At 39.3% G+C, this 17,370-nt stretch overlaps 1 protein-coding gene across 1 annotated transcript; it reads right to left on the reverse strand.

Moving 5' to 3' along the window:
- Positions 1-583: 583 nt before the first annotated feature.
- Positions 584-12,987, reverse strand: LOC149304144 (vomeronasal type-2 receptor 26-like). The gene is made up of 6 exons (XM_089479687.1): positions 12,916-12,987; positions 8,942-9,259; positions 7,520-8,368; positions 5,687-5,914; positions 2,069-2,195; positions 584-1,485 (listed from the first exon to the last, which is right to left on the reverse strand). The coding sequence occupies exons 1-6, from the start codon at positions 12,985-12,987 to the stop codon at positions 584-586; spliced, it is 2,496 nt and encodes an 831-aa protein (XP_089335813.1).
- Between the last annotated feature and the right edge of the window lie 4,383 nt (positions 12,988-17,370).

The raw sequence follows: 17,370 nt of genomic DNA on the forward strand, positions 1-17,370 counted from the left end.
CTGTTGTGAAACAAATTTCTTCATATGGCGGAGACTGACAAAGCAATTAGTCCCTCTTCTCTTGGCTTGTTTTATACTCTCCTCTATCTCCGCTCATCCTATCAGATGTCCCAAATATCCCATATATCTCAATGAGATATAAAATCTCTAGTAAAACATGTTTATGTCGACAATACTCTCTCCTCTAAACAGGTTCTTAGAATTAATAAAGACAGCCCTGGTAGTGTTAGTTCTTGGCTTTTGTCCATCAGATTACATCAGTCAGCTGATTGCTCTCTATGTTTTGCATCTGTTATCAGTCAAATCTGCTCATATCTTTGTTTAAAATTCAGCAGATATTTTTCCTGGAATCTCTATATCCTCATAACACACATAAAAACACTGCAATACATCAGACATTATATCTTATATTTCATGTATTATTATATATTCATCCAATTGTGTGTTATAAGCTTAACTGATACACAGTTAAGAGTATGTAAAGTTCTTCATACTAATAATTTTAAAAACTTGAGATGAAAATTCAAGAAGTATGAAATTGGGAAATAATCAAATAAGACCTTTATATGGACAGGTTGATGCTCTACACCTTTATCCTACTTAGCTGCTCTCTGCTGTTCAGCTCAGGCTTCAAAAGAATAATGTAACATTTCCAGGGAAAGATAAAACAGAGCAACCCAACACTGGAGGCTAAGATAGAGAAGATCTCCACAGCTACAATATCTGTCCCCTTGGTGCTCAGGTAGGTGGGAACAAAAGACAACCAAACACTGCAAAATATCAACATGCTGAAGGTGATCAATTTGGCTTCATTAAAGGTGTCTGGCAATTTCCTGGCTAGGAAAGCCACAATGAAGCTGATGCTGGAGAGAAGTCCCATGTAACCCAGAACAAGATAAAACATGATGGCAGATCCTTCATTACATTGAACAATGATTTCCCCAGGAACAGAGTTCATGTCTAAATCTGGGAATGGTGGAAATGTCCCAAGCCAGACAGTACAAATCCCAACTTGAATGAGAGAACAAGAGAACACAATGGAGAGACCCACTCTTTTTCCCACCCATTTTCTCATGCTGGATCCTGGCCCTGTGGCCATGAATGCTAACACAACTGTGATGGTTTTAGCTAAGACACAAGATACAGCCAAAGAGAAGGTGGTGCCAGAAATGGGTTGTTGGAGAAGGCAGGTGAGTTTCCCAGGACGGCCGAGGAACAGGAAGGAAGACAAGAAGCAGAATATCAAGGAGAGAAGGAGAGTGTAGCTGAGCTCCCTGTTATTGGCTTTGACAATAGGAGTATCTTTGTGTTTAATAAACACACCCAACACCAAAACTGTGATCACGGAAAGAGAAGCAGCACTCAAAGCTAAAGCTTTTCCTAAAGGACTTTTGTAGGACAGAAACACTATAAGTTTAGGGATGCATTGATCTTGGTCTGTGCTTGGATATTGATCATCTGGGCATTGGAAACAGTCAGACATGTCTGGAAAAGAAAGCAATATGAACAATAATGTAGAAAAATCTACTCTGAATTATATTATACAATAAATAATGATAATACTAATACTGGCTGGAATCTCTGCCTCTTCATAGGTGGACCTTCGTCTGCAGGAATTAGAACTGGGCACTTCCATAACATCTGTATCCAATTGAAGGCTGTTGTTACCATATCAAAACTCTATTTAGGAAAAAAAAAGTGCTTTGTTTTCAAGGTGGTGAAGAGATTCCAGTTGCTAAAAACAACACTGGAAATGAAAAGATGCAGTAATAACCTGAGGACACTGGTTGAATTTCTCTATTTTATCCCAGCTTCTATCCTTAAGAAATTGTAGGTTTTCAGATGCACACACATCTCCTGAGTTCTTGTCATTTTGTATATTCCAATTGATGAATCAGCCTCTATATTTAATTTCTATATTTAATTTCTTATCTCATTGCAAGTATCACAGATAGACAAGATGATACATATTAAGTTCAAATATTTACCATATATTTATCTGCCTACCCCCAAATCAGAAGCAACCAGCTGCCTCATCCTTAATGGCTGGAATCCTTGTGCTACCTACCAGTTTGGTTGGAAATCTTCCCTTCTGGACATGGAATACAATCAAAGCAGCAGAATTTCTCTCCTTCCTTCTTTCTCTTCTGATAACCAAGAGGGCAGGGGTCACTGCAGACTGAAAGGGGTCGGACCTGTACTTAAAGATAACAAATGTCTATATACAAAATCAAGATCCTTTGATTGATGATCAAGGGATGTACAATAAAGCAAGAATCATAGAATCATAGAATCATAGAGTTGGAAGAGACCGCAAGGGCCATCCAGTCCAACCCCCTGCCATGCAGGAAATCCAAATCAAAGCATCCCCAACAGGTGGCCATCCAGCCTCTGTTTAAAGACCTCCAAGGAAGGAGACTCTATCACCTTCCGAGGAAGTGCATTCCACTGTCGAACAGCCCTTACTGTCAGGAAGTTCCTCCTAATGTTGAAGTGGAATCTCTTTTCCTGTAGCTTGCATCCATTGTTCCGGGTTCTATTCTCTGGAGCAGCAGAAAACAAGCTTGCTCCCTCCTCAATATGACATCCTTTCACATATTTAAACAGGGCTATCATATCACCTCTTAACCTTCTTTTCTCCAGGCTAAACATCCCCAGCTCTCTGAGTCGCTCCTCATAGGGCAAGGTTTCCAGACCTTTCACCATTTTAGTCGCCCTCCTTTGGACACGCTCCAGTTTCTCAATGTCCTTTTTGAATTGTGGTGCCCAGAACTGGACACAATATTCCAGGTGGGGCCTGACCAGAGCAGAATACAATGGCACAATTATTTCTCTTGATCTAGACACTATACTTTTATTGATGCTGCCTAAAATTGCATTGGCCTTTTTAGCTGCCGCATCGTACTGTTGACTCATGTTCGACTTATCATCTACTTGGACTCCTAAATCCCTTTCACATGTACTTTCATTCAGCAATGTGTCTCCCATCCTATATCTGTGCATTTCATTTTTTCGCCCTGTGCAGTACCTTACATTTCTCTGTGTTGAATTTCATTTTGTTAGCTTTGGCCCAGCTTTCTAGTCTATTCAGATCATTTTGAATGTTGATCCTGTCCTCTGGATTATTAGCTATTCCTCCTAATTTGGTGTCATCTGCAAATTTGATAAGTATGCTCCCAATTCTGTCATCCAGGTCATTGATAAAGATGTTGAATAGCACTGGGCCCAGGACAGAGCCCTGTGGGACCCCACCGGTCACTTCTCTCCAGGATGAAAAGGAGCCATTGTTGAGCACCCTTTGGGTTCGGCCGGTCAACCAATTACAGATCCATTTAACAGTTGCCTTGTCTATCCCACATTTTACAAGCTTGTTTGCAAGAATGTCATGGGAAACCTTGTCAAAGGCCTTACTGAAATCAAGATATACTATATCCACAGCATTCCCTTCATCTACCAAGCTGGTAATTTTATCAAAGAAAGAGATTAGATTTGTCTGGCATGACTTGTTTCTCTGAAACCCATGTTGACTTTTTGTGATTATGGCATTGCCTTCTAGATGTTCACAGACTCTCTTTTTAATGATCTGCTCCTGAATCTTTCCTGGTATTGATGTCAGACTAACTGGATGATAATTGTTGGGATCCTCTTTTTTCCCCTTTTTGAAGATGGGAACAACGTTTGCCCTCCTCCAGTCTGCTGGGATTTCTCCTGTTTTCCAGGAGTTTTCAAATATGATTGCCAATGGCTCCGATATTACATTTGCCAGTTCTTTTAATACCCTTGGATGTAGTTCATCTGGTCCTGGAGACTTAAATTCATTTAGATTAACAAGGTATTCCTCTACTATCTCTTTACTTATTCTGTGCTGAAATTCCCCTATTCTGTCCTCTGCTCCATTATCCTCAGGTTGAGCACCCTTTGCCTTTTCTGAGAAGACTGAGGCAAAGAAGGTGTTGAGTAATTCTGCCTTTTCTCTTTCTTCTGTTAGCATTTTGCCATCTTCTCCACGCAGTGACCCTACCGTTTCCTTCTTCTTCCTTTTGCTGCGGACATATCCAAAAAAGCCCTTTTTATTGTTCTTAACCTCTCTAGCAAGCCTGAGTTCATTCTGCGCTTTAGCTTTTCTGACTTTACCCCTACACATGCCTGCTATTTCTTTGAATTCCTTTTTCGTGATTTCCCCCTTTTTCCATTTCTTATACATGTTCCGTTTCAAACTTAGCTCGATTGAAAGTTCCTTAGTCATCCATCCTGGTTTCTTGAGACACCTTCCAAGAGGCATCAAATGAGCCTGAATTTAATGTATGATTTCAACCCGCCCCCCTCAAAATTGTCTTTATATATGTTGGTACACAGTCTGGATTCTTATTGAAGTGACCTGGAATAATTCAAGGTATAATAAAAAATAGATCTCCCTGTCTCTCTAAATATATGTGGTAAGGCACCACAGAGCCAGCGTGATGTAGTGGTTTCAGCACTGGACTATGACTCTAGAGACCAGGGTTCAAATCTCAGCTCACCCTTGTTAACCCACTGGGTGACCATGGGCAAGTCACACTGTCAGCCTCAGAGGATGGCAATGGCAAACCCTCTCTGAAGAAATTTGCCAAGAAAACCCGATTTGCCTAAGGTTTGCCTTAAGGCCACCATAAGTCAGAAATGACTTGAAGGCGCACAACAACAACAACAACAACAACAACAACAACAAGGCACCCATATATATAGGACCATTTTCCTTGGTTTCAGTTACCTGTGCTGAACTGCAGTCATGTCCCCCAAAACAGCTGGAAGCTGACATATTTGGCCTGTCTGTTTCAGCAGTACTCCTGCTTCTATATTATTTAATGGTAGTATAACCACCAGTGCCTCTCATCCTAATGGAAAATCTATATTGGCTGGATGACATTGAACCTTCACTTTTAAAATGGCTCTTTTCTGCTTTCTACTTGTAAAGGATGTTCATGCTCACCCAAGAACAGAAAGCAGGGTGGATACAGTAGTCATAATGTAGGGTTCAGTATTATGCATGGTTTCAGGCATGCATTGAATGTCTTGGAATGTATAGAAGGGTGCCTTATTGTTTAAGTGTGTATGTGTGTCTCTGTGTCTTTGTGCATCTGGAGAGAGGGAAAAGCAAGGTTTTAGGTGCTTCCAAATACTTTGGAACAACCAGACCTGGTCTATTTTTGAAGGCTAGAGGGTCAGATCTGATTAGTACTTGAATGGGAGACCACTGTGGAATACTAGCTTCTTTAGGATGTATTTCAGAGGAAAACAGTGGGTATGCTTGTGTCAAGAAACCCTGTGAATTCAGACACACACACACACACACACACACACACACACACACACACACATCAAAAAGCAAATCTCCATTTGGCCATTTTATACAAGGAACACAATTTTACTATCCCACTGTATATAATAAGACTTGAGCATCCATGGATTTGGGTATCCACAGAGGGTATATGTATCCTGGAACCAAACCCTAGCAGACACCAATGACCCACTGTATATTAATGTTTCTTTTCTTTTCTTTTCTTTTTTGAATATGCTGTATGTGTGCTTTAATAAAAAATACTGACCAGCCATGAGATAAACTGTATTTAGTCCACAAAATATCATTGATCTAAAATCATCCATTCTGATGGTAGTTTGAAAAGCAAGAATATTCTGGAATCCCCACCTGCTTAAAGCTGCTATGCCAAGTAATCATGTCTTCATGAATGGTAAGTTCCTTTCCATCAGGAGCATTTGGATCTACCCATCCCACTTTCACTTTAACAAAAGAATTGTTCGGAAATGTCACCATGTTCATGACATCAAAACCAGCTCTTACTTCTCTGTTAGCATTAAAAGACACTCGTTCTCCAGCGGAATTGTTAAATGATATCGCTTGAAGAAAAGGGTGGAGCTAGTTGAAAGAGAAGAAAAAAGAAACATACTAACAACACATTGGCAACCTCACACTAATGTATAATTTCCATAAATTTGTGGCTGCATCCTTAACCATTTATGCACTGCATCCAGTGGAATAAATGGGAGACAAGAATGCAATTAAATGAATGCCATTGGATTTGCTGTCTCCTCTGAACATTAATAAACCTTGGCCCATTGTTTCATCTAACAACATCCACTGGGTTTGCATTACAGACAGATATTCCTATTCCTATTTAGTACACTAGAAGGAGAGAGAAACTGTATTATAAGAGGCATTACTGTATTTATGCCCCATTGTACCCATCAAATCTGGGATGAAAGGAAGCTTACAAGCAAAACAAAATACAAGAAAAACAATAGAAAATGCTATTCTAAACTAGTATTCTCAAATGTGTGCTACAATAAAAAGTCTGCACAGTAAAAATACAACAAATGTGGTCTCAACAAAAAGAACTCTTATATTTGGAATCTCAGATTATTAATATGGGAGAATGAGCAGGCTCTGTGTTGGTTTTTAAGGCTATTTATTAGGTTATGTATGTAGTCTTAGATATACATATATACACTCCCTTCAGAGAGAAACATAGACTTTCAGTGTCTAGGTGCTTTAGATTCATCATATTACATAAGAGGCATCATACATTCATAAGGAATTGAAACTTTACATCCTCTGCTTATCCTTAGCAGGCATCTCTGTAGTTGACACATGGAAGAAATTAAGCTTGACATATGGTACTAAACTCACATTGGTATAAACATAGTGGCATCCATTACAAGCATAATGGAAAATACATCTTTAGCATAGCCTATATCTCACCAGCATTGTTGGGGCCCTTTATCAGCCAGAAAACAGTTTGTATGTCTCTGTTTGTTCCAGGACACTTTTGCATATTTCCCAGTCTCTAATCTTCCAATCAAATTAGATCTTTGCTACCCTCCACTTATGTCAACAATGTTGCTTTTTAAAATTTAAACATTTGTTCTCCTCCATTTTTTCTGTAGCATAACATTAGTGATCACTACTTCTTGGCAGCCTTCCACCAGACTGCATCAGTCATGATATTAGTAATCTTTTGCAGTTGAGTTAACAAACCGATTCACTGTTTATGTTTCTCTTTCAAGGTTATTACAGTGCGCCCTCGCCTTACATGGGGGATCCGTTCTGGAGCCCCCTGCATATGATCAAACCCCATTCATTTGAATGGGGCACACCCCATGGGTGTGCACCCCATTCACTATATTAGGGCTTGCCGTCCATGTGATCTCAAGTCCGCATATGGTGAGACTGTGTATGGCACGGGCATGCTGTATTCTGTTTTCATTAGGTTGACCTGATGTCTGGAACTAGACAATGAATATACTCATGGTATTACACACAGAGATATTACTGTGGTATACTTTGTTTTATATTCTATGCTTTACAAACATACTCATTACACCTGTTCTGGGCCTTAAACTAAGCAAAACAGAACTCATAACAGCACCTAGGCTAACAAAAATAAGTCCCCAATTAGAGAGTTTTCCTGTGTATCTTTCTACTGATCATGGTCATTTATTCATTTAATTGTGGAAACATTACCTGCCACGGCTGCAAAACCTGAAGATCTCCTCTTTTAATAGCAGCCATGCTTCTGTGATAGGACCTAGATAGATACAAAGCATGTAAAGCATGTGCAACAGCATAGATAGCATTATAAATACCATAGCTGTAGCCACTCATACGCATTTCAAAAAAAGGACCAATTAGACTCTCCAATCTCTCTTCTCCTGTACATGTTCCAGACATCATGTATGGCATCCTGACATCTGGGACTAAACAGTGAAATGCTTCCTGCCAGAACTCCTTGAGAAAATCATCTGCTTCTTTCCAATCAGGTTTGATGGTTTGAAGAAATTCCTGGAACCCAGGAACCTCACTGGAGTGAATCATGAATGAAAGGGCACCTTGGAACATTTGCAAATTGCCATCCTGGTTAATGCTTGCTAACACAAAGTCAGACTGCGCAGCTGTAATCCACACCTTTCCAACTGGGGCATTGGTCTTCTCTTCAAGAACTCTTAGAGTAATATGATACCATGCTGTCATAATGGTAAAACTTTTACCGTACAGGATTATTATTCTGATTTTAGATGATTTAAAAATCTGAAATATAGTATGTACTTTTGAGTCATGAAAATGATCTTGGCTTGGTATTTGTCTGGTAAAAGCTGAACATATTCCATTCCGGGAAAGCAAGGGCTCCAGTGTCTCCACAAAGTGTTCTCCACTCTCATCATCCACCACAAAGAACCCAACCCAAGTCCATCCAAAATGCTTAAGCAAGTTTATTATCCCCATGTATTGAGGGTCTTCATTGGTAGCCATGCGGTAAAAGGAAGGCCGTTGCCACATTTCACTCTTTGCTGAGGCAAATGAGCCATAGGTCATCTGAAATAATTTGGAAGCATTTGAAGATAAAATAATTTGCCTTGTGAGAAAAGTGGCACATAAGGTAAGTAAGTAAGTAAGCAAGCAAGAAAATATTTCAAATGGTAGTCCTCTCTCCACAGATGGGAGACAGAATAGTGCCTTGACATAAAGTTTTTGGTTTGCACAGGGCGCAAGATACAGTGTAAGAACAAAGATATTACATATTTCATTTCTTAAAGAAGAAGACAGATTCCATGTGAACGTGGGCTGAATCCAGACTGAAATGTGTCATGATAATCTGATTGTACAAAAAGTATATGTAGCTGAATAGTCACAACAATGGATATTGTGGTTTTCACGTCTCCAAAGATCCCATTTCAAACTCTGGGAACTAGAAGTGGAATGGCACCCACCTTCCTTCCTCTTCCTCATGTGAACTGTATCTACTCTACATTTTGCAATAATTAATTAAACTAACAATAAGAAATCAGATGAAAATTTCCTCCTCTCCCCCCCCCCCCGAAATATAACAGATGGTCGGAGAATATCCCCCAGACATTACATTGAATAACCCCCAGACATAAATCCTACCTGTGGAATCTTGTAGAGAGTTAAGACGTTGGCCACAAGGAAAGAAGTCTTGGAGGCAAGTGCCCCAACAATGGCTAATGGCTTTTTGTGGTTTTCACAATCATAATTGAGGACCAAGCTATTTGATTTGAAGAGCAGTTCCAGTGTAGTACGATACGTCACTTGAGCATCATTGTAGCTGTCATAAATGTTGAACCCCAGTGTGACATTTGGTAAAATATTCGGATTTTCATTGATCTCCTTGATAGCAAAAACTAAGGACAAGATATGCTGGTAGAACTTCGTCACCACCCTGTCAATAGAGTTGTACAAACTTTTCTGTGAAAATTGTAGAACACAGTTATTTTGGGGAAAAAATGATCATCTCTTTACCATTTCAGTCCTCTGATTGTAAGAATCTCCTTTTATGCTTAGAGCAGATCTGTCAGTGAATGTGCTGCTTTCTGAAACCTTTAGTCCTCAAAAGAGTTGAGGTGAGTTAATAATAAAAAAACAACATATCAAATAAATCCGATTTCCAACTTCTGGATCTAGGCTTATGACTCAAAGCCATGAAGCATCGCAAAAGGTGAAATCCACATAATGTCTGATATTTGTCTTCCAAGTTTTACATTAACCATGAAATCGCACTACTTCGGGAGTGGATGACCTGGAGACTACAACTACCATCTTCCCTACACTTTGGCCATGCTGCCTAGAGTAGCTTTGTCTTCCAGCACCATTATATTTTGTTCCATTTTTCACCCTTTTCTTTTCTGTTAGACGGGAATATTTTCATACCTTTGCCATTCCCCATAATAGTGTCGTTTCATGGTGGTTTTAAACAATGCTTTGTCTTCTTCTGTTTTTCCTTTCTCATCCCCACCACCTATTCTACAATGTGTGAAAGGCAAATGTACAAGATTTTGTGTTCTTCAGTTTTAATTTTATCAGTTTTATCTATAGCTTTTTCTGGGCTTTTTTGGGCTATGTGGTCATGTTCGGTACAATTTATCCCTGACATTTCATCTGTAGCTGGCATCTTCAGAGGATGGTGGCATGGAAATCTGAGGGGTATATATATACTTGTGTGACCTTTGGTTGAGATGAATTGATTTACATGTTAATCTCTGTGTTGGTCTGTTGTTGAATGGCAAGGCCTCAGGGTTCAAAGATATGCGGGAGGATATCTGTGTCTATTTATGGGAGAATATGTATGTCTACATATCCTTTCACATACCCTTCCATCCTGAGGAAGCAATGGAGCAGGAATCTAAATGGAGCAGGATGCCTTATGGCTGCATCTACACTGCAGAATTAATGCAGTTTGACACCACTTTAACTGCCATGGTTCAATGCTATGGAATTCTGGGACATGTAATTTGTGAAATATTTAGCCTTGTCTCTCAGAAAGCTCTGGCACCACAAGAAACTATAAATCCCAAGATTCCATGATAGTTAAAGTGTTGACAAGTTGCACTAATTTTGCAGTGTGGCAGGAGCCATATATTATAAACAGAGAAGGGGACAGAGCAGGGATGAAAACATATGTGATTGGCTCCACAGTCTTTAAAAAAAAAGTGGCATGTCTTTGATGGGATGAACAATCAAGAAAATATTCTTTGTGCATTCAAAGGGTGCACCTACACTGTAGAAATAATGCAGTTTAATACCACTTTATGTGCTGTAGTTCCACCATAAGGAATCCTGGGGTGTGTAGTTTTACAAGATTTTTAGCCAAAGTGTACTAGTGCCTCATAAAACTACCAGTCCCAGGATTCTGAAGGATGGAGTCATAGCAGTTAAAGTGGTGTCAAATTGCATTATTTCTACAGGGTAGATGCACCTACAGATTTGTGAGGTTGATAGGGTGCATCTCAGAAATGCAATGCATACAGAAATGGATATATTTTAAAACTGATGATAGCCAAAATGTTTATAAAGAGAAATGATATGCTTGTCAGTTGGCAAAATATGCATGAATGTGGGGAATTGGGAAAAAGTAACCTTTATAGTTTTTTGTGTTTTTTTGGGGCTATGTCACATAGCCCGAAAAACCCACAAAAAACTATGTATGCTGGTCATGAAAGCCTTCAACTTCACATTGTAAGCATTATGTTGGGGAAAAATACAGTAAGTATTTAAAATTCAGTCCAGAAAGACAGCTCAACATTTTCCAATTGAAAAGAAAGTAGCAAAGAGAAGAAAAGAAGATGGAGATTTGGGGAAACTCTTTTTCATTTCAGCTGAAAAACTTCAACCTCCAGCCCATTGATAACTGTGATTAGTGAAGGAGAAAATGCTATGTCTCCTTCCCCCCCACCAATATTTTGTTGTATTTAAAATACTTAGGACTCAATATATTTCTAATTCACATAATAAAAGATAAAGAAAAATCAAACTCCTTACGTTATAAAATCGGAAAATTCCTGCAGCGGATGTTCCTTGAAAGAAAACTTGTGGGAGCAATGACTGTAGTGAGAAACAAGTGCGCCAACAATGAAATCCCCTGGATGGTATGATTCATGTGGAAGAGGATGTGGATCAGTCAGGAGACATTTCATGGTATCTACTTCATACACCCAAAGAAGCAGCAGAAGCAGGAACAGTAACACCGCCAGTCCATTCTTCTGAAGCCTCTCTGTAGATAGAAACCCTCCTGCACCCATCTACAGCATCTGCTTCATTCAAAGAGGTCTTTTGGGCAAGCACCACATTTGACTGCTATACTGGGCTGTCATCTTTTATTGCAGTAACAAATGCATTCCTTACAAAGCCAACAGAGACAGTCAACACTCTGGACAATACTACAAAATGAGTAAGAACAAGGGACAGGGATCTAAGTGACAGAGCCCTCAGTACCTCTTTCCAGATCCTATCCTAGAATGCCACAACTGGAGGAGTTAATATTACTGCTTACACAACTGTGTTTCTTTTCCAGCTTTTTGTAAACCCACTGGACCATTCTCTGGGGGATAGGAAATGATAGACTATTGGATAATGGGAACACAGTTAATTATTCTGCCACCTGAGTGACTCAGAACTACAGCTGAGCATTTAGAAACGTTGTTGTTATTGTTGTTATTCAGTTACTGAGAAGGGTGCTGTTACCAGTTAGGTGCTATATTTTCCTTGTTTTTCTCAGTGGTGTGCCTCTAAATTATGTTTTTAATTATTTAAAGTTGTACCTGTGGTTTTTATAATCTTATTTTGAAGTTTCCTTGAATTTTTATTCAGCATTATTTAAAACTGAATTGTTCTTACCCCCATACTCACCTGGGTTGGCACAGCAAAGAGAGGATTAAATGCTCACCCATTGCCATGCCTTGGTGTCACTGCATCCCCCCTTTCCTGCTACCACCATTGCATCCCCTGTGCAGGTCACACTGTGGCCCCTTAGGGTGGAAATTGGGCATCTAGCTTCACCCACATGGCCAGGTGCCTCCTTCCAATGTCACAGACTGCAACTGGGGCCTGCACAAGAGATGCAATGGTGGCAGCAGGTAATAGGGCATGAGGTGCTGCTGCAGTGGAGTTTCAAGCAAACTGCTACAAACAGCCAGTTTATTTTTTTAAAAATTTTATTGAGTTAAAAAAAACAAATAGGCCCACACATAAGACACAAGATACATCACCACAAAGATCACATCAACACATCCACTTCTCCCATCAACCGCCCCCCCCCCCCCCGACAACACAACCCTCTTTACATCCCCATTACAAAAACAGACAACAAGTTGACTTCCTCTCTACCAGACAGAATCTTGTTGTTAACACTTGGCTATCTTTTTTTCTTTCTTTCTCTCCTCTATCCTATAAGTATTTATTAACCAAGACGATAGATACAAAACAATCCTGTTCTTATCCCGTATCACTGTAAATGAGAAGCTTGACAGGATTAAATTTCAAATTATACTATAATTTCAAAAGACATAGTTTTGTCTTAGACTTATAATTGCATCTTTACCCCATTCTTTTCCAAAAAAAGTTATTACCTTTTTCCAATGATCTAACGGTTTTTCGCTGTACTCATCATTCAAACCTTGAGTCAGGATATCCATCCCCATTCCTTTGTATAATTTTATTAGCCAATCTTCAATAGTTGGAATTTTTTCACATTTCCAATCTTGAGCATAACAGATTCTTGCTAGAGAGATCATATAAAATATTGCTCTCTCATCCTCTTTACCTACTTTCTCATCTGTCATTCCCAATAGGTATAGCTCTGGTTTAGGCTCCAAGTTTGTTCCCATTATATAGTTGATTGAATTATTTATTTCCCTCCAGAATAGTTTCACTTTACTACAATCCCACCATGCATGAAAGAAGGTCCCTTTTTTCTTTTTACATTTCCAACATCTCTCCTTCTTAGTTTTGTAAATCAAGGCCAATTTGTAAGGTGATAAATACCAAAAGTACATCATTTTAAAGAAATTTTCTCTGATATTTTGAGAGGAAGTTAGCTTCTTTATATCTTTCCAAGTCTTTTCCCACTGGCTTAACATGATTGGATGGCCAACACATGTGGGCCACTTTATCATTTGGTCTTTGACCGTTTCCTCCTCCATATCTAAAGATAGCAGTAATGCATAGATTTTTCCAATTAGTTTAACATTATCCAGATACAGAATTTTACTCAGCTCTACTTTTTTAATGTCGAGTTCAAATCCATATGTTTTCTCATCCATCTTAAATCTCTCATAAATTTGCCTGTGTGTGAACCAATTAATGTTTGTTCCCTCTCTTTCTTTAATCAACTCTTCTCTTGATTTTAACATTATTTTATCTCCTGTTTTGACCCAAAGGTCCTCATATTTAAGCCAGTTGGTTCCTGAGCTGGACTCTTTTCTACAGATAGCTTCATGTGGAGAGACCCATCCACAAATTTTTGGTAGTATATGCCTCTTATATTTCTTCCAAATTTCAAAGAGGGGGCATCTAAGTGCATGATTCATGAAGGATTTGTTTTGTGAATTATTTCCATACACCAGATAGTTGTGCCATCCCATATTCAGATCATCTCCCTCTACATCTAGTAGTGTTTTGTTTTCTAGCGTTATCCATTCCTTTATCCACACCAAACTACATGCATCATAATATAAGTTTAGAGATGGTAAACCTAATCCCCCTCTTTCGTTACTGTCTTGCAAATTTTTAAATTTGATTCTTGGTTTCCTCCCCCTCCAAATGAAATCCGAAATATCTTTATTCCAATTCCTAAAAATTTTCCTTGATACAATGATGGGAAGTGTTTGAAAGAGATATAACATTCTCGGCAGAATGTTCATTTTAATTGTCGCTATTCTACCTAATAAAGAGATATTTAGTTATAAACAGCCAGTTTAAAAGGACTGGGGTAACAGCATTTTGGGCCAGGGTTAGTCAAGAACCTCCAGACTGATGTCAGGAGTGGTTGAGACCACAAGGGCCATCCAGTCCAATTCCTTGCTATGCAAGAATACACAATCAAAGGACTCCTGACAGATAGCCACCCACTCTCTGTTTAAAAACCTCCATAGAAAGAGATTCTGCCACACTCTGAAGAAGTGCATTCCACTGTTGAACAGCTCTTACCACCAGGAAGTTCTTCCTAATGTTTTGGTGGTATCTCTTTCCCTGTAGTTTGAATCCATTGCTCCATTTCTTGTCCTCTGGAGCAGCAGAAAACAAGCTTGCTCCATCTTCAATATGAAAAGGTTTCAAATATTTAAACATAGCTATCATGTCATCTCTTTACCTTCTCTTCTCCAGGATAACCATACCCAGCTCCTTAAGCCACTCCTCATAGGCCAGGGCTTCCAGACCTTTCATCATTTTGGTCGTCCTCCTCTGGACATGTTTCAGCTTGTCAATTTCCTCCTTAGTGATCTCCTCCTTAAACAGAGGCTGGATGGCCATCTGTCAGGGATGCTTTGATTGAGATTTCCTGCATGGATGCCCAGAGCTGGATACAATATTTCAGGTGAAGTCTGCATTCTTCCATATTGACCTGTCCAAGCTTTGAGCTCTTTGGTGAGAAGCTGATCTCTTATTCTTTCAAATCTAAGGCCCCATTCCCACTTGGCAGATAAAACGGATTATATTGGCGTGATTCTGATTCGGATTATGTTCTGGGTCTAAATTGAATTTTTTCCATTGTTTCCATTAGGAAAGGGGGAAAATTACCTCAATTTATTTTGACCCTGTTTTCATTCCCATTTATTTTACATCGCTGTATTTTACAGCGCAGTAATTTGCTTCCTGTTCCCATTTGTGTCCACAAGCTGTCAATCAAGCGTGTAGTCTTCAGACGTCACAAGTGATGTCACCTGATTCGAAACATTTTGACACAGTTTATTTTGATCCCTGTTCCCATTTCTGTTGTTGTTGTTGTTGGGTTTTTTTTCCCAGTCACCCAATGAAAATCTCTGAAGCCCCAAATCAAAAATCAAGAAGCCTCCAGCCTCACGTCTGAAAATGGAATATTGCACTTGGCCGGCCGGCTTCTTAAGCGCCTCAGCGCTCCTTCACCCACCAATTTATTTTAAAAAAAAAAAGATGTGAAACTGTAGCTCTTCATGCCCATGAAAACACTGTGATCTTTGATGGGGGGAATGGGGTGTCAAAGAGGGCGTTAATGTGCTTACCAAAGCTGTGAGATCTACTATCTGCTATGCCCCAACATCTGTCAGAATGCTTAGGTGAGCAAAAGCTTGCTTCCAAAAGATTTTTTGCTGCAATACGACCCTGCTTCTCGCAGTGCCACAGAAAAAGGGGGAAAATGGTGCTGGCAATGCAGAAGGAGAACAAAGAGGGTGACACCTCCAGGCCAGCCCCTTGAGCGCTGCTCCTCCCATCTCCAGGTTCCCAAATCAGACACCCTTTCGTTCCCATTCATTTGCCCCAAATCAGACTCTGGAGGCACAGGAAAAACGCTTTGAAACCACTATTTTTTAAAACCGGTTTATTGGCCTATAATTCAGGTTTTTCAAGATAATTCGATTCAGATTCGAATCTCAATGGAAATGATTTTGGAGCAATGCAGGTCGAATGCGCGCTCTAATGGAAATGATGCACCCATGATTTGTGTCCTGATCCGCGTTATAGGCCAGTGGAAACGGGACCTAAGAGGACTGTCCGAGGAGACTGCAGCCATCAACTGTATCTGAAATAATAAGAGAGAGAGCATCACAGTATTCAGTAATTTAAATATAACAAACCTCCATGGCTTGCTTCAAGTTTGGAGGTATTAATAAATAATAATAATAAATTTTTATTTATATACTGCTTTTCCATTGATCAAAGCGGTTTAACAACATGTAAAACTTACAATATCAAAACATCAATATATTAAAAACACAGTAAACAATAAACCATCTCATGCCAGCTCAACAGTGCTGTCAGAAGGGGGGGAAAGCATTCGGGAGTCAGGAGTCAGGGGTATGCCTGCTCAGAAAGGTGTGTTTTCAGCCCCTTCTTAAATTGGACTAAGGAGGTGGCCGAGTGGAGCTCGCCGGGGAGCGAGTTCCAGAGCTTGGGGGCCGAGATAGAAAAGGCCCTCCTGGTGGTGATAGACAATCTAGCCTCCGGAACTCTTAACATTTGCTTCCTGGCTGATCTAAGTGTTTCTGTTGACTCCTATTTTGTAGTCGCACATACTGTAAGGAATAATTTCTCTGTTCTTTCAAGTGGTTTCCATCATATGACAATTCTGTAACCTATCTTGGTTTTTTCTCAGTAAAATTTGATCAGAGAAGGTTTGCCATTGTCTTGCTCTGTGGCTGAGAAGGTGTAACTTGCCTAAGGTCATCTAGTAAGTTTTCATCCAACACTCAGGCACTAAACTATTTTGGGAATGATGTCCATATGGATATATGTGGGGAAATGTGGTACAAAAATATACTTTGCACAGTAATTTAAAATACAACCTATACAAGATTATGTACAAATGTTATCTAATTCTAAATATGCTGTTGAAAGTGTCCCAGAATCTTTCAAATTAATGTCAAGATAAGGAGTGCTCCTCTTTTCATATGTGGTAGACTTATAAGAAGGTGAAAAATTACTGGTCTAAGATTTATATACTAATCCAAAAAAGTCTAAATGTAATTTGTATAATGTTACAAAAATGTTTCTGTTGGGCGTTATGGATAAAGGACTGGATTATGAATTTGGATTACTTCTTTGATATATGACAACAGAAGTAAGACTATTGTTCTGTATCTTTATCTGAGTGTATATTATATTGATTGTAAATGTGACTGTTCATACTGAAAACTAATACAAATTAGTCTTTTTTATGGTCTTGAATTAACAAAGCCAATGGTTTTATCTTGACCCATGATTTGCTGTTTCATTTCTTTGCCATAGAAATCTGGAACCCATCACTTGCTGCAAATATTTAGCAAAGAAAAAGTTGGGTTCGAACTGGAAAACAAATTTGTGAACTATATTGCCACTCAGGTAGAAGG

This window comes from Sceloporus occidentalis, unplaced genomic scaffold (assembly GCF_023333645.1).
Source record: "Sceloporus occidentalis isolate IW3139 unplaced genomic scaffold, rSceOcc1.0.p SCAF_14, whole genome shotgun sequence".
In the NCBI taxonomy this organism is placed as follows: domain Eukaryota; kingdom Metazoa; phylum Chordata; class Lepidosauria; order Squamata; family Phrynosomatidae; genus Sceloporus; species Sceloporus occidentalis.